This window comes from Drosophila subobscura, chromosome O, assembly GCF_008121235.1.
Source record: "Drosophila subobscura isolate 14011-0131.10 chromosome O, UCBerk_Dsub_1.0, whole genome shotgun sequence".
In the NCBI taxonomy this organism is placed as follows: Eukaryota; Metazoa; Arthropoda; class Insecta; order Diptera; family Drosophilidae; genus Drosophila; species Drosophila subobscura.
In genome coordinates, this window is record NC_048533.1 from 25,364,560 (window position 1) to 25,387,199 (window position 22,640).

At 48.9% G+C, this 22,640-nt stretch overlaps 5 protein-coding genes across 6 annotated transcripts; 1 reads left to right on the forward strand and 4 right to left on the reverse strand.

Annotated features, from left to right (window-relative positions):
• Positions 1-14,238: 14,238 nt before the first annotated feature.
• LOC117896696 (glycine, alanine and asparagine-rich protein-like) lies at positions 14,239-15,501 on the forward strand. 2 transcript variants are annotated; one of them, XM_034805149.1, is made up of 3 exons: positions 14,239-14,443; positions 14,522-14,660; positions 14,694-15,501. In XM_034805149.1, the coding sequence occupies exons 1-3, from the start codon at positions 14,429-14,431 to the stop codon at positions 15,383-15,385; spliced, it is 846 nt and encodes a 281-aa protein (XP_034661040.1). In that variant the 5' UTR covers positions 14,239-14,428; the 3' UTR covers positions 15,386-15,501. The 2 variants fall into 2 exon arrangements, with proteins under 2 accessions (XP_034661040.1, XP_034661039.1); XM_034805148.1 differs by having other exon boundaries at positions 14,241-14,443; positions 14,522-15,501.
• A 616-nt stretch (positions 15,502-16,117) lies between these two features.
• LOC117896959 lies at positions 16,118-16,935 on the reverse strand. Its single transcript, XM_034805504.1, has one exon. It carries the CDS (start codon positions 16,857-16,859, stop codon positions 16,155-16,157), a length of 705 nt encoding a protein of 234 aa, XP_034661395.1. The 5' UTR covers positions 16,860-16,935; the 3' UTR covers positions 16,118-16,154.
• Positions 16,936-18,048: 1,113 nt separating this feature from the next.
• Positions 18,049-19,225, reverse strand: LOC117896800 (keratin, type I cytoskeletal 10-like). Its single transcript, XM_034805299.1, has 2 exons — positions 19,073-19,225; positions 18,049-18,995 (listed from the first exon to the last, which is right to left on the reverse strand). Exons 1-2 carry the CDS (start codon positions 19,085-19,087, stop codon positions 18,174-18,176), a joined length of 837 nt encoding a protein of 278 aa, XP_034661190.1. The 5' UTR covers positions 19,088-19,225; the 3' UTR covers positions 18,049-18,173.
• Positions 19,226-20,284: 1,059 nt separating this feature from the next.
• Positions 20,285-21,378, reverse strand: LOC117896540 (keratin, type I cytoskeletal 10-like). The gene is made up of 2 exons (XM_034804924.1): positions 21,298-21,378; positions 20,285-21,225 (listed from the first exon to the last, which is right to left on the reverse strand). Exons 1-2 carry the CDS (start codon positions 21,310-21,312, stop codon positions 20,371-20,373), a joined length of 870 nt encoding a protein of 289 aa, XP_034660815.1. The 5' UTR covers positions 21,313-21,378; the 3' UTR covers positions 20,285-20,370.
• A 315-nt stretch (positions 21,379-21,693) lies between these two features.
• Positions 21,694-22,516, reverse strand: LOC117896542. The gene has a single exon (XM_034804925.1). The coding sequence runs from the start codon at positions 22,477-22,479 to the stop codon at positions 21,784-21,786; it is 696 nt and encodes a 231-aa protein (XP_034660816.1). The 5' UTR covers positions 22,480-22,516; the 3' UTR covers positions 21,694-21,783.
• Between the last annotated feature and the right edge of the window lie 124 nt (positions 22,517-22,640).

Here is a 22,640-nt window from a genome sequence, read left to right on the forward strand (position 1 = left end):
GCACCATTAATGTCCAACTGTAACCCTTTACTTCTGTCAGTGTAGTCGTGTAGCTGTGGGGGGAGACAAAACAAAAACAGTTTGTCATATTTTAATACAGTCCAGTGGTCGTGGTCTGACAATGCAGCTGATGGCGGATGCTGAATGCTGCTGGCAAGTGGAGCAAGGGCGAGTATAAGCATCGCTGTCGTGGCCAAAAATCCGGCCAATTGTCGTCCCCTGTCACATTTAATAGGATTATGCTTGGTTAAACACAAATATCCTCGGGCAAGCATACGCTTACACACAGACATTCCAGGCACCAGCAGCACACATTCCGGTCGAGTGGGTGCCACACATAAATTTACAGCATTTGCTGCTAAGAATTTTTCACATTACACACATAAATCCTGCAGGGATGCTGCTGCTAGTCGTCGAACCTTTTGAAAAATGTCCACTGTTTGTTTGTGTAGCACACGAACACATGGAGGAGACACACGCAGAAGGCAGCGACACCACACATGTCCAGGTAGAGGTGGAAGCGAGTCTGCGAGTCCACAGACGGTGGCGGTGGTCCTTGGACGCGTGCTCGGCGCGCCCGTTGCTGAGTTATCTGGCAAATAATGGAACGTGCTGTGCAGATGATGCGTTTTCATAAATTTTAAATAAGCACAGCAGCAGCAGCAGCAGCGGCAGCGGCAGCTGGCTGGTGGCACAAAGAGAGAGCCGCGGATCGGCGGGACAGAGTCCGGGGACCAAGCACCAGTCCCAAGACAAAGGAGGACACGGACTTGTGCCTCTGCATAATATTCCGTTTTATTTGAAAGTTTAGTTGGTTTTGCATTGGAGCGCAGCTCCATTGCGCTTAACGGGCTGATTCATTTATCAAGCACTTTATCAGCGCCAGAAGCAGTCCACTCCGACACTGAAATATCCATGGAAAACAATAATCAAATTCGATGAACTTTCGGTCTCACGGAGAACGAACAAACGTATCTGCCATGAGCAGGCCATTGGGGCATGGACTTTGGCATATAAATGCATGGCTCGCATTGCAATTTTATACAGCCACAGGCAGAGCTACAGCCACATCCACAGCCCCTCTCTCTCAGTTAGATTTATGTTGGTGTGTGTGTGCTGCTCCTCTTCAGCCTGTTGCTGTTGCTCGGCCCGTTTCTGGCTGGTGGCTAGAGCTGCGCAGGCGCTGGAAGTGAGCACAAACTGTTGCAGTTGGCCTTTCCCCTTCAAAGGACATTTTATCCGTGGCTTTATCCACGTACACCCACAGCACAGCACGCACCACACACCCTGCCTCTGCTGGGCTGTAATAGTTGTTTGCGTGGGGCAGGTCCCCAAAAGGAACTTCGGCGTCTTCGTTGTTGGCTTCGTCGTCGTGTCCGTTGTTTCCGTTGCCTGGAAGTTTGCTTTTTGTTCTTTCACTGCCTGGAAAGCGGCGCGTTCAGTTTTTTCTCTGTTGTTTTGTTGCCTGCATTTGAGCCCCACACCAGACCAATTTTTTTTGCTGAGCTGCCTGCCTGTCTTGGCTCGGCGCTGTTCCTCTTTTTCGCACCACTGCGGCGGCAACTGCTGCTTTGCAATTGCAATTTTCAAGGATATGCTTGAAACAGATTTATATGGAGGGCTCAGTACGTGCAGAATTTATTAATGCTGCCCCAGAGCATCAAGACCAAGACCAACCACCCACCCAACACTTGGGCCTAGGCAGAGGGAGGCCCACTCCTCCATCATTAGCTGGCGGCCATAGTAGTAGTTGGCGTAACAATGATGCCACCCATTTTGGGTTACATAAGCTGAGTCGGGGAGGGGTGGAGTGTGAGGCATATCGAATTTGGAACATTAATAATGAGTCGAGCAGCTAGCTGTGTGTTCAGGTGAGGGCAGCAGCCGCTGCTGCATCTCTGGCATTACGAGATTTCCGACATTTGCTTCAACGAAAATGAAAATAGACAGCTCGTTTCCTTTGTTGTTTCTGAATAGTTTTGCCAGCACCTCGAACTTTTGCTCCTAATCCTCAGGCAGGAGGTGGAGACCACGTGTAGATGGAGCTGCCTGACCTAAGTTGATGGGCCGCTTTCCGGGAATCTGAGCAACGCTCACGTATTCGCATTAACAAACTTCGGTGCTTAAAGTGCACTCCAAAGGCAAACACCAACAAGGACCAGGAGCCAGGCACCCGTATCCGTAACCGGATCCCAGACACGCGAAAAGAAGAGAGCGCACAGCTTGCTCCTCACACCATAAAAGTTTATCTGTGTTTGTGCAGTTGGCAAGGATGGGACAGAGATGAGCGACCGTTGGCAATGAGGCGTCGACAGACAGCAAGCGGCAGGGCAACAGCAGAAACAGTCCCGAGTCTGGGACATGGACACGGCCACGGAAGCAGCCAAGCATAATTCATGGGTGAGCAGCAGTTAGCTGCAAACATTCCCAAATTGATTCCAGTTCCACTGCAGCACAATTCCTTATTCTATTCCTGTAGCTCCCTGCCCTGTGGCAGCATTTTAATTATTCCAACTTAAATTCCTTTCATTACGTTTCCATCCAACTTAACGCTGTTAGTTAATTTCCGTGCACACATACGTGGAAACCATTCTGCGTTGTCTGGAGTTGCATTCCTGTTCATCCCGGCTCTTCATCAACTGGCAGTCGAGGGGGGAAAAAATCAGTTAAATTGGATGGAGCCATGCCCCACTCAGCGCAATTTGCATACATTTTGATTGTGATTATACTGGGCCACTGATTTAAGTGCGGGGAATGGCGGGGAGGAAAGCCAACACACCATGTCACTTGCGATGCCTCGTTGCATGTGGCAGATTGAGCGATGCAAGCTCATTAATAAACACGAAGCTCTGCGCACGGCATTCGCATCCACATCCACATCCACATCATCGTCACCGTCAAGAGTAGCAGAAAGAGCAGCAGCAACAGCGATGACGAACTCGTGGTTTTTCCATTGTCCATTTAATGTTCATTGTTTTTCATTGGTAAACGACACACTTACACATATTTATGTACATGTACATTCATATACATATATGTGCATGCATTTTTGTAAATTCTTTTCTCTTTTTAATTAAACCAACATTAAGCGAGTTCAAATGGAAAGCACTTACACTCATTTCGCTGCCCAACTGAGTCGTGCATTCATTTGCGCGCATTTAAATATCAGCAGTTTTGGGAATGAATGTAAATGGAAATTCGCTGATTGCTATTACGTGGATATCGGATGGAGTCAGCCGCACACAAAAACAGACTCCCACTTGCGGGGACCCACTTGCGATTCGGCAGAAAGGAATGCTGGAAAAATGAACCCAGCACAGCCCAGCCCAGGAGGACTGTGGAAAATGCTGCGATGAAGGTCCGATAACCCGCTGCTTTCATTTCTCATCAGCTTTCAGCCCTGTTGGCTGTCTGTTTCAGCCACAGAAGCGGCAGCAGCAGCAGCAGCAACTTAGCTGCACTCAACATTAGTTTGTTATCAACGCTCGATTGCTGGAGAAAATTGAAAAATATTGTCGCAGGAGGATTCGCAGGAAACGGAAGGAGACGACAGCTGGAACAGCATCTGCTGTGCTGTGCTGCGCTGTGCTGCTGCTGCTGCTCCTTGGGATGCACCACCCGCTGCTCCCACCTAATGATGGATTGTGCTGAAAGTGTCTTAAGCTCACACGCGCCCGCACTCTTCAAATAAAAGTTTCCAAATGTCGCCTATGCAGGCGCACAGCCACCAGACGCCAGCCACCAGGCACCATCCACCATCCACCACATAGCCACCACCCCCTCTAGCCTCAAGCTGTGCTCCATTTTGGCCCGTAAAAACTTTGCTTTTGATTTTGCATGAACGCAACCTTGTTGCCCCCCGCCCATGGATCGCACCACCCGTCTCTAAAACTATTTGGGTTACGACTAGAACTAGCTGGCTGTGCGGGCTGGGGATGAGAAATGCTGCGGATGCTGGCTGATAAAAAGCGGCGACATTGCCGGCTTTAAGTGCACTTTCCTTGCCATTTAGTTGGGGAATTTCTAGTTGCTCGTCGGGGCTACAAAATAAATCATCTTGATCGAGTGCACAGTGTCTGCTGAAATATTAAAACGACTCTCGCCAAATCGAATTTAAGCGTAAAATCTGCAGCTGTTTCAGGCGCTCCACACGCAAAAGAACAAAAGTAAAAAATCGTTCAGAATATATCTGCTGAAACCCCTCTGGCCATGAATCACGTTTGCAGCGCCCTCCCTCCAGGGTTCTGCTTACACCCGAATATTTCCATCATCTAATTTGTGTTCGCATCAAAAGTTAGCTGATTTCAGCCCACAGCAATTACGGGAAACAATTGCAAATGCTGGCGCGAAATAAAAATGTATAAATTCATTTTATGGGGCAGGTGATTTCATAACTTGTTGCACGGCAGAAGCTTCATAATTCATTTGTCAACGAGCCGCGTCCGTGCCCAGGCACGCTAATGTGGTCAATGCCAACTGTTGCCGGGCAGACATTCAATTGCAGGATGCAGCCAGAATGACTCTATAAATGTATCTGTGACTGTAGCTGTGCGATTCCTCCTCTTGCCCAATAAAAGTCAAGTGCAGGCAGTGGCTCTGGCACTGTTCCAAGCGAAGGCGGTAGCTCTGACTCGGGCGATGGCAACGGAAACGGAAGCGCGCAAAAAATTACGACTGCAAAATGGCAATGGCGGCGCCGATGGGTAGAATAGGAAGTGCCAACGATGGGGAGAGAGAGACGACTAAGTGGCAAAACATGAACAAAAACTTTGTCCGCTGTGCGGCGGCCGACAAGTTGAAACTAATGACAATTTTGTTGTAATTAGTTGCGGCTTTCCCGTAAACCGGCAAATGCGACGCACAACAAATAAGTTGTCAGCGGACTTAAGTTAAGCAATTTTCATAGTTTTCCCCAGTAGGAAGTGGCAGTGGAAGTGGAACTGGAACTGGCGCAGGCGTTTGGCAAATCTTTTTGCTCAAGCTCAAATTTGTCGGAAATGAGATTCATTTGTTTTCTTTGTCAAGATTGTTTGAGTTGCCTTGCGTTGTGGGCGTTGCCATTACTCGGTGGCAGATTACACGCTCATGCAGGGCACTGGCGGTGGCAGTGGCATGTACGGTGGCATGGGCCACTGCCACTGCCTGCCAGATATTTCATTGCTTGAACACTTGGCTTTTAATTATTTAAAACTGCAGCCATGCAGCTGCTGCTGTTGACGTGTTCCGCAAACCGGAGGGAGGATGGGGGATGGGGGATGGGGGCTGGCACAGGTACCGCAGCCACAAAATATTTGCAACAGCATCCACATAGCCAGAAAGCAAAGGGGTTTTTGGGTTTCGGGTAGCGGGCTTAGGGCTTGGGGCTCCTGCGTCCTGGCCGGTGCTCTGACTCTGCTAAAAATGGCATTTCATAAATTTTGTGCAATTAGAAGCTGTCCAAGGCCATTGTTATACAAACTTTCACACTTTCGTCCACAATTTCACAAGAGAGAAATGGGATTCCCCTGCCATTTGGTAGCCTTTGTGCCGCCTTTCTTTAAATTACCTACTCGGAATTGTAAATTCAATCCATACACAGGGTGCACAGGTTCGCCTACCTACCCTACCTGCATTTTTCACCTGTAATTTTGCAGAACTTAATACACACAGTGTAAAGTTTATTGAGCACGCTGTGGGTCGTCTTCTCCTTGGCAAAGTGTGTGCGAAAAAAATAAAACAATTTAAGGCTTGCGTTAAGAGAACATTTTTATGTGCGTGGCAGCTTCTTTATTTTACGCACCACAGTGGCACAGAGACAGCGGGGCAGAAGGTACGCGCAGCAGAGGGTGAGGCATGATTGTGCGGGTGCCGCCCACATGTGCGTCGTCCTCGTCGTCCTCGTCAGGCGGAGGATTTCTTTGAGCATCGACTGCTGATTCCATTTATTTGCACACACCAAGAATGGAGAATGAAGAACGTAGAACGTCGAACAGACACAAGGCCAGTCGCACGTCCTGTTTGGCTGACAGGCGTACTCCTGGAGGACACTCATATGGCTCTGTCAACGCAAATTGATGGTGCACGGCGGCGGCACCAAATGAAATATCGACGTCTGAGGCGTGGCCCTCCCTCAGCTTGTGCCTAATCAACATTTAATTGTTGCTGTTTGCTGCCGCAATATTTCTGACTTTTATGTGTGGTTGTTTTACTGAAGTATTTTCCAAAAATAAATATTTACTTTTCGTGGGGAACTCCATTTGCATATGCCCTCCCCAGACACGGGTCAGCCAAGTGGGTGACGGTCAAGCGGAGAGAGTGCGTGGTCAGAGTCAGAGTCACAGACAGAGTCGGCGCCAGTGGGGCGTCGGCGTTGGATCATTTGCATATCATAAAAATTCATGCTGAAGCTTTTTCGTATACTTTTTAAATTGAGGAACCGCAAAGTTTTGCATTGCATTATAAGCAGAAAGTGGCATTCATGTCCGTGGGAATTCCTCCTCTTGCTCACGCACTCGGGAGTCGTACTCCAGATTTTGCAACAATATTTTTGAGAGCACTTTTCTTCGATCTGCTTCCGGCTGCTGCTGCGGGGCACAGCATTGTGTGTCTCGCAATGTGCCATCCATGGCCATGTTCATGTCGATGGCCATGTCCATGTCTGCATATAAATTACGCCAACTTGTAGTTGTAATTCCTTTCCACGTCTCAGTTTGTCTTTCCCGGATCCGCATCCGGACTGTACCCGTACCCGGCCTGGCTGGCTGGCTGGCACGCACATAAAATACATCAATGTGTCCGTAACTCGAGTTCTGGGGAGACACAGCTCGAGACACTGGCCAGTGGCAGTGTCCTTTCATCAGTCTCTCTCTCTCTCTCCGGTCTCGGGTCTCGGTTTCGTACTCCACTTTCAGTTTTGATTTAGTGCCACTTGCGACAACTATGCTGCTCGTTGCTCGTTGCTCGGTTTTTCACTTGCCTCAACTTTAAGCCACTCCAGCCAGACACTTGAATTTTCTGGCAATTGAGGGCGTTGCCAGGGCTTAATGATGTTTTGCCTGTTGTTGGCTCTCTCCTTTGTGTCCCTTCCGCCCTTTTCCCTTTTACCATTTGCCACTTGCAATGCCACCGCAGGGCAGTCGAGACCAGGCCAATGACACAGATCCGGGGGACACACACACACCACACCTGGCCTGGCAGGCGACTGCCTTCGGGACGTGGCAGAGCGAACGTTGAAATATTGTTTATTTACCCAATTAACGATAATTGCTTGGATCAATAAATTTATATTTGCTCAACGCTCGAACAGAACCGCACAAAACCCGTAGGTAAAGTGGTCGAGCGGTCGAGTGGTCGAGTTGTCGTCTATTCGCTCGGTCGGTTTGTCGGCTGTTCGTTTGGTCAGTAGGAGCACCCACCTATCGAGTGAATTGATATTTGTGTTTCAATGAACCCAGTCTCCAGCCGAGTCTTAGCCACACAAATCTATCATTATTATTCCCAATTGTAGGGGGCTGACATTAATCATGTCTGGCAAACGCGACTCTCAGCGCATTAATACAGTCATTACCATGTGCCAATCTTTCGCTTAGGCGCTGCCAGACTTTACAGACCCAGACCCAGACCCATCAACCCAAATGACATCCATTCGGGGAGCCTAATCACAGCAGCCGCGTATCTGGCAATAAATTTGGAGGCTCGTATCTCGCGGTTGACATGCGGAAATGTCATTTGGCGGGCAACACTTTTTTAACTGCTTATTAAACTCCAAGGACGAATAAGGACGAAGGACGTCACGTAGTATCTAGTAGCAAGTGTGGGGGCTGGAAGCATCCCAAGCTTTAAGTTTAAGTGGCAATTTTATAAAATAGCTGAGCGTAAAACAAATTTCTTTTATGTACTCACAAATTGCTGGCCAAAGTTTTCATATAAATAAATATAAAAGCGTACGAAATGCGAGCGAACAAAGCGAATACAAAATGCGAAGAAAGCGACACAAAAACGAGAAAAAAATGAAAACCGAAAATACTTGCAAAATGCGAAATCCAAAGTACAAAATGCCATCCGAGGCCGACCGCCCACGCTCTTGTAACAAGTGTCAATGGTGGTGGTGGTGGGGCGGACACTATAAACATAAAAATGTCTTGCCACACGCACACACACACGCACACACACAGGGAGAAATGCTTTCTTTAAAAACTTGGCGAGGCGTGGCAGACGCGTTAGGCGTGTTTAGGAGAACACACTTATTGTTGGCATTGCTGTTGTTCCTCGATGTTCCCCGTTGTTCCCCGTTGTTCGTTGTTGTTCGTGGTGTTGTTTGTTGCAGGGGGACAGGCGGGCCGCTTAACGGCAATTGAATGCCGAGCTAAGTGGCAATGTGTGCGAAGGCGTTTTGCTTTTGCAATTTGCAATAACCAAAGCATGGCCATAAAAATATAGTTGCCTGGGCGGGCACCCCACGCTCGGCATCAGAATCTCCTCAACCCTGAAGGAACAGGGAGGGAGGGAGAACGCAGGGAGAGAGAGATGGCAGCACAATGAGTTTTTGATTACTTTGAAATTTCTTATTTGCCTTTCACTAAGCCGTGCACCACGAGCCAGAAATTCTCGCCTCGTTACTGTGCAAATATTGATAAGCGTCAGTCACGGCCATCCGGCTGTCGGTCCGGCTGTCTGTAGCCCATTCTTTTTGGGCCAAATATTTTATTTGTTTCGCAATCAGACAGTCAAGTGACATTCGACGGCTGTTTGTTCTCCAGGGCTTAATGCTGGCCAGATTAGGGACTGGCACTTACCGAGGTGGAGTCACATCCAGCCACCAGTAATCCTGCGCATCCCACCCAAAGTTGATTTTGCTCCTTCCATTACTAGTTTCCGAGTCGTATACTAATTCAATCGATGCTTTTTTTTCGCCGCATCAAATGGCTTTTGTCTTGTCAGCTAATTAAATAGTTTACCCTGGTCTTGGGGGGAAAAGCATCTCCAGCTCCACCCCCACAGCTCCATCAGCGCATATTTTGGTGAAGTCAGACCCCTCTGTTTCAGCGAGGTCCTTTGCTAAATTGAAGAATTTTTGTGTGTAATAAATTTGATACGTGCCACGCGGTAAAATACAAAAACAACTGCGACCTGTGAGGCTTATTGATAGGGCAAAAAAAAAGTGTCCAAAGGAACAAACAAGGCAGCCACTTCTCCAGTACACCTCCTGCCTAGACATAGATATGCGCATGTCAGGCAGATACCCCTCCCTGCCACCGCTGACAGATCTGTCACCTGCTCACGTACGGGAAACATAAGCCATCGATGGGGTAGGAGGGGGGGGCAAAGAAGAGAGACCTTTTGACGTTTGAGCAAAAACATGATAACCTCAGCTAATAATTTATGAAATTTCCAATAATAAGCCTATGGGGGGCTAAGCCAAGGGTTTCCATTTCCGCTGGCATTGACCAAGTTCATAAATTACCAAAGTCTTAGCCCGGGCTCTGCCTAATGTGGGTCTGGGCCAGCGAGGGACTGTGTGTGTGTGTCTGGTGGCTGGCACGTGCAACTAGTTTGCTGATTGATTAAACCACGCAAACATCGCAGCAGCAACTTCAAACGGCATCAACTACAAGCGCCGGAACGTTCCAGGAATTGTTATTAGATCGTTTGCTAGTTTCCCCCCAACGGTTGCCATGGTGCGAGTCCTTCTGCATGTTGATTTCGGGACTCAAGCTGTAGCTGTAGCTGATGGTGATGCTGATGCTGATGCTGATCTGACGTGGACGGCACACGTGCTAAAGTAACTTTTAACGGAACAACTCGGCAGCACTTAACACGGTCCCAGCTCCAGACTGTTGTTCCATCCCTATCCTCCAGCACAGCCCAGCCCAGGAGCTAACCCCATGTTCATTGACTCAGACGTGACAAGTGCGGGCAATGTGCCAGAGACGGGACTGGCAGGGTCTGCGTCTCATTGTCATGTGTAACGCATAAATGGGCCACTGGGCGGGGCTAGTGGTGAGTGGCAGCCAGGAATAAGCAAGATGACAGCCTCCGGCAAGGTCGCTGCTTAAAGCGCTTGGATATCAAGTAATCTCGCTCTCCCTCTCATTCTCGTACTTAAAGTCGAGCCTGCCGTAAAATCAAATTCCAAACGGGCTGATGAAATTACTTGAAGAGAAATATTTAACAACTCAAGTGGAAGCATGCTAAAAATCCAAATTGTTGTCAACAGACAAACACTCGAGCACATTGTGGAAACATTAGATGCTCATCCTCTTCCCTGGAGAAAGTCCTTGAGAATGTAACAAGAATACATTCCCGTGCCATCGCCTGGCTTAATTGTGAACATATTTAACTCAATTACCAGTGTTTAAAAGAAGAGAGCAGCCTAGAGCTGGGCAAATATTTGGAGAATTTATGTCGACACACACAGCCCTCCCACAGCCTTACAGTCTCGACGGGGTGCATGCCTCCACTCGAGCCATGAAATATGTTAATCCCCCGACTGTTTGATTACAAAGCTCTCCGCTTGACCACTGCAGACGGCCGAGTTCTTGAGCTGCTGTGAGCATTCATTAGAAATGCAAATCAGCCTGGCGACATCTTCAAGTTCAAGTTGCCAATAAATTTCGTGGTGCGGTGCGTTGCGTTGCGTTGCGTTGCGGGTGTGCGTGCGATCTCTGAGGGGAAAACGGCCAGGTGACAGTCGACCAGTTTCTACTACAGTACGAGTATATGGCCAACCCGTTTCTGGCCTGAGGCCAACAGTCTGGTCTTGTTTATGCAGCCCAATGGTGCGTCCGCCCTGCTTAATTGTTGGTGCTCTCTTTATGGCTTTCATTACGTATACGCATACGCAGTGTAGCGCCAAATTTATGCCAACCAGAGAGGCGCGAATGGGCGCACACTATGTGCATGGCTCTACCTACGACAGCATCTATGTATGTGTTTGTGTTCTAATTACTCTCCTAGTGTGTGTGTGTGTGTGTGTGTGTGTGTGTGTGTGTGTATGCATGTGTATTTGTAATTAGTGCTTTGTATTGTACGTTTAATATTCATATTAAAAGCCGTTGCCACTCGCTGCTTAATAAATTAAACGACAATTCGCACTTGGAAAATCCGCTGTCTGTGTTCTCGTTGTTCCCGTTGTCTGTTGTTGCTCGTAAAGCGGCCACCAGGACATAATGCCGGCATTAACAAGAGGCATGCTTGCAATTAAAATAAAAAGCAAAGCTCAAGTGTCGTCGACAATATGCACCACATACACACGGACATAAGAGCACTGTGTCTTCAGCTACATCTGGGCTTAAGATGCGCACTTAGAGGGGCCTCGAAAATAATTCATTGCCTCCCCGTGGGCGCCCACAATAAGCCTGGAATTTATTCTCCTACTGTTTCTCCTGTTCGTCCCTGACAGAAGGTGAACAGCACAGCGATAATAAGGACAAATCAACTTCCAAGAATCACGGCACATCAATTCTGGTGCCAATTTGCAGAGACCTTCTTTTTACTGTTTTAACGAGTTCAGAAATCTTCTTTTTGCGCTGCTTTTTAATAAATAATCTGGCGTTGAGAACCAATAACCGAGAGATAATAATCATCAACTGTCGTTGTTGCAATTCGTTCGTCAATACAAAACGTTTTGAACGATAATACAATTTGCTAAACAAATTGGCCAGCTCGGCGAAATTTGATTTGATTTATTCCTTTCAGCACTCGCGGGCGGCCAGTTATTAAAATCTTTTATCAGTTTCAGTTTCAGTTTTAGTTTCGTTTCGTTTTACTTTTTTTCGCTTGCAATAATTGCTATCCCATGCGATATTTGCATATCAAATTTAATAAATTTGCATATCTCTTTTTTTCTGCAGACAGCGGCCAATTTTATGGCTAACTGGCAACTGGCTGTGTATTTTTTTGTTGTTCGTCTTTCAGCGAAACAAAACAGTTTTTTGTTGCCTTTTTTGGTGCGGTATGCGGAAATATCTTTTTGAAATAGAATCAAAAGAACGGCGGACAGCTCGTAAAATGTTCTTTAAAGGCGACCGCTCAAACATTTCTGCAAAAGAAAGGCAAGAAGCAAACAAACTGGTCGGACCACAAGTCGACAAAGTGCAAATTATTGCACATAAACCTTGTGATTTAGGGAACTTACTAATGCCCCAATTTATGATGTGAGATGACAGTTTCGTTTTAGTGGTTTTTGCACCTGAAAGATAGAGTCGAGCCCCGCCCCGACACCTCCCATCCCCGTTTGACGGCTATTATGCCATATAATTTGAGTTTTCTGTTTCGAATTTTACTTTTTGTCTTGTTTGTTGTGTCGCTACAATGGCAATAAAATAATATAGGGGGCAGGCTTATTGTTCAGAAGAAAGAGGGCCACAAAAAAAACCAACATCAACAGTGACAGATTTTGTAAATAGATCGATTGACCCCAAAGGGCATTTGCATAAAGCGCTGTACGGACTGCGGACTGCGGACTCCGGACTACGGGGTTTCCTCCCGGAGCTGGGTCGATTTTTATTTTTTATTTATTTATTGATACGCCAACGTTGTCGGACCGCTATTATCGGAGGGAGAGGTGTCTCTCCCCTCGCATCTTGTCCATTTTTATGTCGCTGCTGCGTGCATCTTTTATGTGCGTGTGGCGCCCGAGACCTTGAAACTGTGGCTGGTTTGTTTTATTAGGTTTACATTTGTTTAGTTTGCATATGACATTGCCACCAGCGACATGGAGAGTGGCAGAGCAGCCGAGCAGAGAGTCCGTCCATTGGTAGATCAGCAAACGGATCGGGTTGGGTTGGGTTTCGGCTGGTTGGGTGAGACAAAGACAAGACAAATTGTTTGTGAGTTCGATTTTGAACCTTGATTAGATTCCGCTGAGCACGCTGGGAGGGGGGCCTAGTAAGATATAGAACGAAAGATGTGACCTCATGGATGAATGACTCGGCATAGGCCTGCTCCATGACCCCCATCCTCGGGTTACTCATACCAGCTATAGTTATCCATGATATCAATCAATATGTTAGTCATAAGCACGGCCTGGCAGTCACAGCCATTGATTTGCAAATCTATGCGTCTATCTTAAATATGGATCTTGGGTATCTGCTCTGCCGAAACTCTTTAATTATGCAAATCGAATCAGTTTTCGGCGAATGTTGTTGCTATTTCGCTCCTTCTACACCCGGAATGTTTGTGTATCAATACGCAAAGGCAATAATTTTTATGATATCAATAAACCATGATGAAAAACGTGATAATCGCTGATCAGATTAAATGGTCACCTGGCGCCAGCTGATTACCGCCGCGTCGCTTGGCTCCAGGCTATTGCTGGACAGTAAACAGTAAAAAATGCTCAAGGTCGCAACGGTTGTTAACTTTATGGCTTCTATTTGGCCGAACAGAGCCACCTCCGTGTGTTTTTTGCTACAGGTTAAATGGCTGAGATGACGGACGGATAGATGGGCATAGAGATGGATGGATGGATGAATGGAATGGATGGGCAAAAAAGGCTGGCGAAAATTGATTTCATCCATTGTTCCCCCCAGCCAGCAGCCACACAGCCACCCAGTCGGCATTCCATTCAATGTAACTTGATAAGTCGGAAAGACCAGCGAGAGAGCAGCCAGCCAGTTCCAAATATCGAACATCGAATACCGAACAAAAAGTGGACAGCGGACGCAATAATCGTTTGGGAATTCCCAGCTAGAAATATGCGGCTGAATACAAACTAAAAAGTGTAGAAAAACCGAGCAGGTCTCTCGTCTAGTTTCGTCTCGGACAACTCGAACTCGTTTTGATGCTCCGCCAAATGTTTTAGCATATAAAATATGAAGAAAAACATTTCTTTTATTGAAAGCATGACCATTTATAGTGGCATTTGTTGAACGAGTTTTGATCTGCTCTGCTCTGCTGATGACCCGAGCCTGCCCAGATGCTGCTCCATCGATTTACAATCTGAGCGGCCGCCAAAGGTTGTCGCATTAATGCGACTCGCTCTTGGGCTCCAGCTAGGGCTTGTAGTTGGTACTGGCTCTGGCTCTGTATCTGTATCTGTCTGTGTGACGGGAAAATTAACATAACGATGGCAGCAACATTTGCAAGAATAGGGCGGCAAGATGGCAATGCGCTTCGTCCGCAGCGATGGCGCCATTGTTTTATCACTTTGGTGTCTCTGTCGAAGCCATTTGAGAGACAAAGGCAGCAAAAGAAGTCGCTGCAAATTGCTACAAGCCCAAGCCCAAGCCGAGCAGAGCCGTTCGGCAGCGGCTGAGGAAAAGGCAGCAACAACCACACACACGGCCAGCCACGGAGGCTGCTCCGGCCATGGCAAATGTCTGCATGAACTTGAGCTTGAGCGCAGTCTAGTGACACCGATCGGTGGTTTTCGTATAAATACTGGACCTTTCGGTGATGCAAACGTCAGACACAACTCAGTGGTCGAAGTCAAAGAACTAAATTCAAAATGCGTGCATTCATTGTAAGTATCCAAGACAGCCCCAGACTTCAGGATATCCAAGGATTACACTGACGCTCCTATCTCTCTCTCTCTCTCTAGGTTATGTGCTTGGTGGCAGTCGCCTGCGCCGATAAGCTCGGCTACAACTACCAGCCCGTGGGCCACTCCAACTCCGGCCTGTCCTTCGCTCCTGGAAGCGGCAGCATCGGCGGTGGCAGCATTGGCGGTGGAAGCATCGGTGGTGGAGGCATTGGAGGAGGAAGCATTGGAGGAGGACTCCAAGGACTGGGAGGTGGTCTAGGTGGTGGCAGCATTGGCGGCGGATCCCTGGGCGGTGGCTCTCTGGGCGGTGGCAGCATTGGCGGTGGATCCCTCGGTGGTCTGGGCAGCCTTGGCGGTCTGGGCGGCCTCGGTGGTCAGTCCAACGATGCTATCAGCGCTCCCGTCTCCTACAACGCCCCTGCCCCAGCTGCTGAGCTCGAGAAGGAGTTCTTCACCTTCACTGCCAACGAACAGGACTTCGATGAGCCCCAGGCTTTGGAACGCGTCTCTAGCTCTCTGAACAAGGCCCTCCGCGTCGTCTTCATCAAGGGACCCGAGAACCGTGGCCTGGAGAACGCTGCTCTGGCTCTGGCCAAGCAGGCTGCCCAGCAGGAGACCGCCATCTATGTCCTCAACAAGCAGGCTGACATCGGAGATCTGGCCAACAAACTGAATGCCATCCGCAGCAACAACAACAACAAGCCCGAGGTGCACTTCGTCAAGTACCGCACTCCCGAGGACGCTGCCAACGCTCAGCGCGCCATCCAGGGTCAGTACGATCAGCTCGGTGGATCCTCCCAGGCTCACAACGGTGGTGTTGCCCCCGTCCTGAACTTCGCCTCCGCTGGTCCAGTGCGTCAGGCTACCGCCCAGAACCCCGACAACTCCTACCTGCCATCTTCGGTCTTCCGTCGCGTCTAAGTTGCTCGTTTGATTCTGTAATTCTGAATCGAAAACGCCAGCGATCTTTGACTGATTTTAAATCCTAGTTATTGTTGACTAATGCATAAATAAATTTCAATTTTTACCATTTAAAAGCAATGTTTTTTGAACACGTTAAGTGGTTTGCGGCTTTGGGCAATGATTCGTGCAAACGATTAAAAGTGGACTTTAGATCAGAGCTATAATTAATATAAAAGTGGTTGGTAAAGAAGAACCAAAGAATCTATCTGTCTCCCAACATTTGTAGATGCATGCATAACCCGCCTTGTCCATACATTGTAAAGTTTACAGTATTTAAGAGATAATCAAGATAAGAGGCCGGCAGCGTCGTATGCTGCGTATGCCTGCTGCGAGCATAAGAAAAGATATTGGGCAGCGCAGTCGGTGTACGCACAGCGTAAAAAGTTCGTGTGCCTTCGGCCTAAGCGCAGAGAACCGCACGGCGGCAGAGAAACAACAACAACGTCATGCATGGCTCATGCACAGTTGGTTCTGCTTCCGCAGCGGCAGAGAAGCAAGAAACGTTTTTGACGTCGCGTCTGTTGACTGTGCATGCAAACGCACGAAAATATGAAATGTGCCGAGCGCTGATCTGCCGTATAAATTGTACACTGCAATGCTCTCAAATATTGAAATTAACTAAAACTAAAATAAACTCACTATAATTTAAATTAAAAACAAAACTCTATCAATTTTTATTCGAAAACAACCTAAGTATAACAAATGGATCCTACTCGTAGAAAGCTTTTCAGTGGCGCAGGCGATTGATGATCGAGGCGGGGAGGTAGTCGCTGTTGGGTGCCTGCACCTGACCGGCACGGACTGGAGCAGCGGAACGGGAGGCAAAGTTCAGGGCCTTGGCGACACCTCCGTTGATGGACTGGGAGGATCCACCGAGGTTGTCGTACTGCGACTGAATGGCGCGCTGTGCGTTTGCAGCGTCCTCGGGTGTGCGGTACTTGACAAAGTGCACCTCGGGCTTCTGGTTGGCGTTCTGGCGAACGGCGTTGAACTTGTTGGCCAACTCGTTGATGTCCGTCTGCTTGTGCAGCACGTAAATGGCGGTCTTCTGCTCGGCGGCCTGCTTGGCCAGAGCAAGGACAGCGTTCTCGTAGCCGCGGTTCTCGGGTCCCTTGATGAAGATGACTCGCACACTCTTCTTCAGGGAGGCGGCGATCTTCCTCTGAGCATCGGGATCCTCAAAGTCAGCCTCGTTGGCGTAGAAGCTGTAGAACTCCTTGGTAACTCCGGCCTGGGGTGCAGCATTATAGCTGACTGGGCCACCTAGTCCCTTGCTGACGCCGACAATGTTACCGCCGCCAATGCCTCCAATGCCGCCAATGCCTCCAATGGCGCCAATGTTGCCATCAGTGGTGCCCTGTCCGTAGTTGTAGCCGGACAAGCGTCCAGCGCTGGCAGCCGCCACAAAGCATAAGATGATAAATGCACGCATTCTGATGTTGTCGTTGTCCTATCGCTGCCGAACTGTTCTAATAGAATGCGGGATGTATCTTCATTAGCTAGCTTTTATACCGCCAACGCGCTGACGGTTCAAATTAGACCAGAAAATCTGGTCGAATTGAGCCGTCGTTGAGCATGTAGATGGTCGGGTCGGAGCTGCGTTCCCGTCGCTTCTGGCCTGAAGACGACGAGCATCGATCGATCGATGTCCGAGCGCGAATCGTGAATGGCCAAAGGCCAGTGGCCATCGGGTTTTCGGAATGCTGTTAATCTGCTAACATAATTTCGCTCTTAACACATTTAACACATTGTTTTGAGCAGAGAGACAGCTTCAATAGCGCCGCCATTTGGCCCGAATGCGACCTGCACTCGGAGGTTCAATTCCGAGTCCCATTCCGATTCCGATTCCGATTCCGAATCCAATTCCGAGTCCAGTCTCTGAGCTGATGCGATGGTGCGATTTGCGAGCGGTGATTGGTTAGCCGTGATTCACCCATAATTGGCTTATAATTTATGCACGAGAGACAGAGATCGGCTCACGCAATATGCTTGAATATGTATACAGAACCGCTTATTTGTTAATGATTTCAACAAAAAAGTGATCGTCAGCTTAATAAAATTAATGATTAGATTTCTGTTTTTATGGCTAATCAGGTTTCGATCGAGCATAAATCTTCTCCGCTTTGTCTCCGATGTGGGTTGCACTTGAGATTCCTTTCTAATTGTACCTGACACACGGCGGGGCCACCACACCACTCGGAAACCAGGTCACCTAACTGTTGTTGGCAGCTCGAAGACCTTCAGCTGTCACCGGCAGGGCATTAGTCAAGCGACTAACTGGGAGAACGAAATTAATGTCTCCCCGGCGCCTAGGTGGGCGTTGATCAGCGAGTAATCTTGTAGCTAATTTGTTGCGAGCGACAGGAAAGGAATTTGTCAAAAGCGTTTAGCGGAAAGTGAATCTTTTCATTCTTCGCAGAAACCTGTCCACGAGCGACTCTAAATTCTAGTTCAAACTAACTCAAACTATTTAAAGCTTGAAGGGCATTGTCTATATTTTTAGCGCATCCGTTTGCAAACGAGATCACGACTCCGATTTTATTGTATCACTAAAATTCAGAGCACAGATCAGCCATAAAACAGGCACTTAACGAAACATTAAAAGAACACCTTTGTCTGAGTTTTCGGGTTCAAATATAAAATTTATTCGTGTAATTATGCATTAGTCAACAATTTGTAACAATAAGAGTCGGTCGTAAGTCGCATCTACAGTCGGTTCACACTTAAGCTAAGTCCTGGAATCCATTTAGAAGCGCAGACGACGGAACACCGAAGAGGGCAGGTAGGAGTTGTCGGGGTTCTGCGCGGTAGCCTGACGCACTGGACCAGCGGAGGCGAAGTTCAGGGCTGGGGCAACACCACCATCGGTGGCCTGGGAGGATCCACCGAGCTGATCGTACTGCGACTGGATGGCGCGCTGAGCGTTGGCAGCGTCCTCGGGGGTGCGGTACTTGACGAAGTGCACCTCGGGCTTGTTGTTGGAGTTGCTGCGGATGGAGTTCAGCTTGTTGGCCAGATCTCCGATGTCAGCCTGCTTGTTGAGGACATAGATGGCGGTCTCCTGCTGGGCAGCCTGCTTGGCCAGGGCCAGGGCAGCGTTCTCCAGGCCACGGTTCTCGGGTCCCTTGATGAAGACGACGCGCAGACCCTTGTTCACAGAGCTGGAGACGCGTTCCAATTCCTGGGGCTCATCGAAGTCCTGTTCGTTGGCGGAGTAGGTGAAGAACTCCTTCTCGAGCTCGGCAGTTGGGGCAGGGGCGTTGTAGGAGACGGGAGCGCTGATAGCATCGTTGGACTGACCACCGAGACCGCCCAGACCGCCAAGGCTGCCCAGACCACCGAGGGATCCACCGCCCAGGGAACCACCGCCAATCGATCCACCGCCAAGGGATCCACCGCCGAGGCTGCCTCCGCCGATGCTTCCACCGCCGATGCTTCCACCACCGATGCTGCCACCGCCGATGCTGCCGCTGCCAGGAGCGAAGGACAGGCCGGAGTTGGAGTGTCCCACGGGCTGGTAGTTGTAGCCGAGCTTATCGGCGCAGGCGACTGCCACTAAACACAAGACCTGTGGCACAGAGGAGGAGAAGAGAAGGGAAGGGTTATCCATTGTTATCCTGGCGATGTGGCGCCTGTGGGACTTACGATGAATGCGCGCATCTTTCTGCTTCTTGTTTGGTTCTTTCAATTCGAGATATGAACTGCTTCTGTCTTTGGATGGAAGCGATCTTTATTATTTATACAAATCCATCTTCGAGGCTGATAAAGACAAAGATGCCGCCGCGGCGTCGCCGCTGCACGGAGATCGCTTTGATGCCACTGTGTTTTGCCGCCTACAAAGGTTTTTGCCTCTTTGGTTTTATGGTCGCAGTGGAATTTTTGTTGCGTTCGGATGGACAGCGCAGCGACTTGGAGTGGCGCTGCGATTGGGCAGCGACAGCTGGTGGTGGCTTTGGGTTATTCAAATATTCGAGTTTGTATTCAATAATTTTACAAGAATTAATATGAAATTATAAAATTAATATGTCGCGAGCACATCGGAATGAGTTTATCATGCAGATGGGTCATAATTATGTATTATATAAAATAAATATCTCTTGCCTCAGATTCTTCGGCAAGGCTGTTCGGCTTGTTTTATGTAGGACATCTGCACTTGGTTTTCCCGACAGACCGTCAGCCGCAAACCGACAATCGTTTAGCTATCATAATCGATGTCGACACATCTTTATGGTTTTGATTTATGGGCATGACACAAGCCCCATAATTAGTGGGTGCATCTAATGAGGTGTCTCAGATGCCGCCTCTCTGATTTATCTATTGAATCATCCAGCTATTTTTAGTTCGAGTTTCGCTTCAACTTTAAACGATAACGATTTGGCTTAATATAATATAATATTAATTTTTTGGATCATCGACCTCCAAGGACATTCGAACTCTAAAATATTGCAAGACGGAAGAATATGCATAAATTCTTTTCCTGATTAGTGTACTCAATGTTCATAAACAGGAACTCATTTAGAACATGCCATAGACATGAATCATTGTTTTTATTTATAACAAAACAATTTACTATTAAATTTTGAGGAAAAAGAAATTCCTAAAAATATATTCCAGCCTGCCCGAAACCCAATCACGACTTACTCCTTACTAATTTGCAAAAGACTAGTCAACTATGTGCTACATTTTCCAAGATTATTTGAGCCATAAGTCGGGTGATGGCCTGCAAATATGAATTAAATTGCTGCATCAGAAACCACCCAAAAATCTTCAACTGTGCATCGTTGGATACCAATTTCACGATTCATCTTCTAATTACTCAAAACTGTTCAAATTTGTTTTTCGATTTTATTTTATTTTAGATTTATCAATAAGTTTCAACAATAACTCTTTAACAAGGACCAGAATTAGTTTCGATGGCTCGAAACCATTCAGCAAATCACTTTTTAGTAGCGCAGGCGACGGAAGACCGAAGATGGCAGGTAGGAGTTGTCGGGGTTCTGGGCGGTAGCCTGACGCACTGGACCAGCGGAGGCGAAGTTCAGAGCTGGGGCAACACCACCATCGGTGGCCTGGGAGGATCCACCCAATTGATCGTACTGCGACTGGATGGCGCGCTGGGCGTTGGCAGCGTCCTCGGGGGTGCGGTACTTGACGAAGTGCACCTCGGGCTTGTTGTTGGAGTTGCTGCGGATGGAGTTCAGCTTGTTGGCCAGATCTCCGATGTCAGCCTGCTTGTTCAGAACATAGATGGCGGTCTCCTGCTGGGCAGCCTGCTTGGCCAGAGCCAGAGCAGCGTTCTCCAGGCCACGGTTCTCGGGTCCCTTGATGAAGACGACGCGCAGACCCTTGTTCACAGAGCTGGAGACGCGCTCCAATTCCTGGGGCTCATCGAAGTCCTGTTCGTTGGCAGAGTAGGTGAAGAACTCCTTCTCGAGCTCGGCAGTTGGGGCAGGGGCGTTGTAGGAGACGGGAGCGTTCAGGGAATCGCCAGACAGACCACCGAGGCCGCCAAGACCGCCAAGGCTGCCCAGACCTCCGAGGGATCCACCGCCAATGCTGCCACCGCCAATGCTGCCACCGCCAAGCGATCCACCGCCAATGCTGCCACCACCGAGACCACCTCCAAGACCCTGGAGTCCTCCTCCAATGCTTCCACCGCCAATGCTGCCACCGCCGAGGCTACCACCGCCGATGCTGCCGCTGCCAGGAGCGAAGGACAGGCCGGAGTTGGAGTGGCCCACGGGCTGGTAGTTGTAGCCGAGCTTATCGGCGCAGGTGACTGCGATCAGGCACATAACCTATGGTAAGATGTGGGCGAGAGTAATCCATTAGCAAGAGCTCTTGTGCGCTGATCCTGCCGGGAAACTTACAATGAAGGCGCGCATCTTGGATTCTGCTGCTTTGGTTCTGTTGGTTTGAGGCACGGTTGGCTTCTGAGTGTCTCTGCGGCGGCGGTTATTATTTATACAAATCTGTCTTCGAGGCTGTCAGCGCAGCTTCTCAAAGACAAAGCGATGACGCGGCTAAATGTTTTTTTTCCGCCTACAAAGTAGGCAGCGCTCGCGCTCGGCCTTTGTGTGCGCTCGGAGCCGAGCAATTCGGCTTTGCATAAATGTTATTATAAGGAAAATCGATAAAAATAAAAAACATGAGCATAAAAATGCAATAACCGCACACAATGCGGCCGGCAATGCTGAATGCGAGGAATGCGACCGCCACAACTATTACACAAGATCACAAACTCATCGACTGGCAGTTTGGGTTTACATCGTTTTTCGTCTTTATTCGTTTAAAAATTGGTACAACTGGGCATAATATACAACAACAATATCAGGGCGGAGCTCCTTCTCGACTCCTTAACGGACGCGCAGGCGACGCAGGATGTTGGCGGGCAGGTAGGAGTTGCTCACGGCACCGGGCGGCGAGTAGTTGCCACCGGACTGGCGGGAGGGACCCGCTGGGGCCTGGGAGGCGAAGTTGATGGCATTGGCAATGCCTCCGTTGATGGACTGAGAGGATCCTCCCAGGTTGTCATACTGTCCCTGGATGGCGCGCTGGGCGTTGGCAGCATCCTCGGGGGTGCGGTACTTGACGAAGTGCACCTCGGGCTTGTTGTTGGCATTTTGGCGGACGGCGTTCAGCTTGTTGGCCAGATCTCCGATATCGGCCTGCTTGTTCAGGACATAGATGGCGGTCCTCTGCTCGGCAGCCTGCTTGGCCAGGGCCAGGGCAGCGTTCTCGAGGCCACGGTTCTCGGGTCCCTTGATGAAGACGACGCGCAGACCCTTGTTCACGGAGCCAGCAATCTTCTGGTCGGCCAGAGGATCCTCGAAATCGTTCTCGTCAGCCTGGAAGGTGTAGTATTCCTTGTTCAGCTCGCTGGAGGGCGCGTAGTTGCTGCTCTGGCTGCTGGGTGCGGCATCGTAGGAGTTGTCAGAGCCACCGGAGTAGCTGGGAACATTTTCGGAGGCGGAGCCAGTGTACTGTCCGGCACCGTAGTTGTACTGGGCGCATGCGGCGCCGATCAGGCAGAGAGCGATGAGGAAACGCATTGTCGGTTGAGGTGGATTGAGGTGTAGTGAACAGGCAAAGGAATAGCCAAGACTGAATCCTGAGGCTGCGGCGAGCACCTTTTATACGGAAGAACCGCAGCGGGATCGGGCTTAGAACAATAGACGAAATGGTTCCCGATCGGGTTCGCTTCATAACTCAA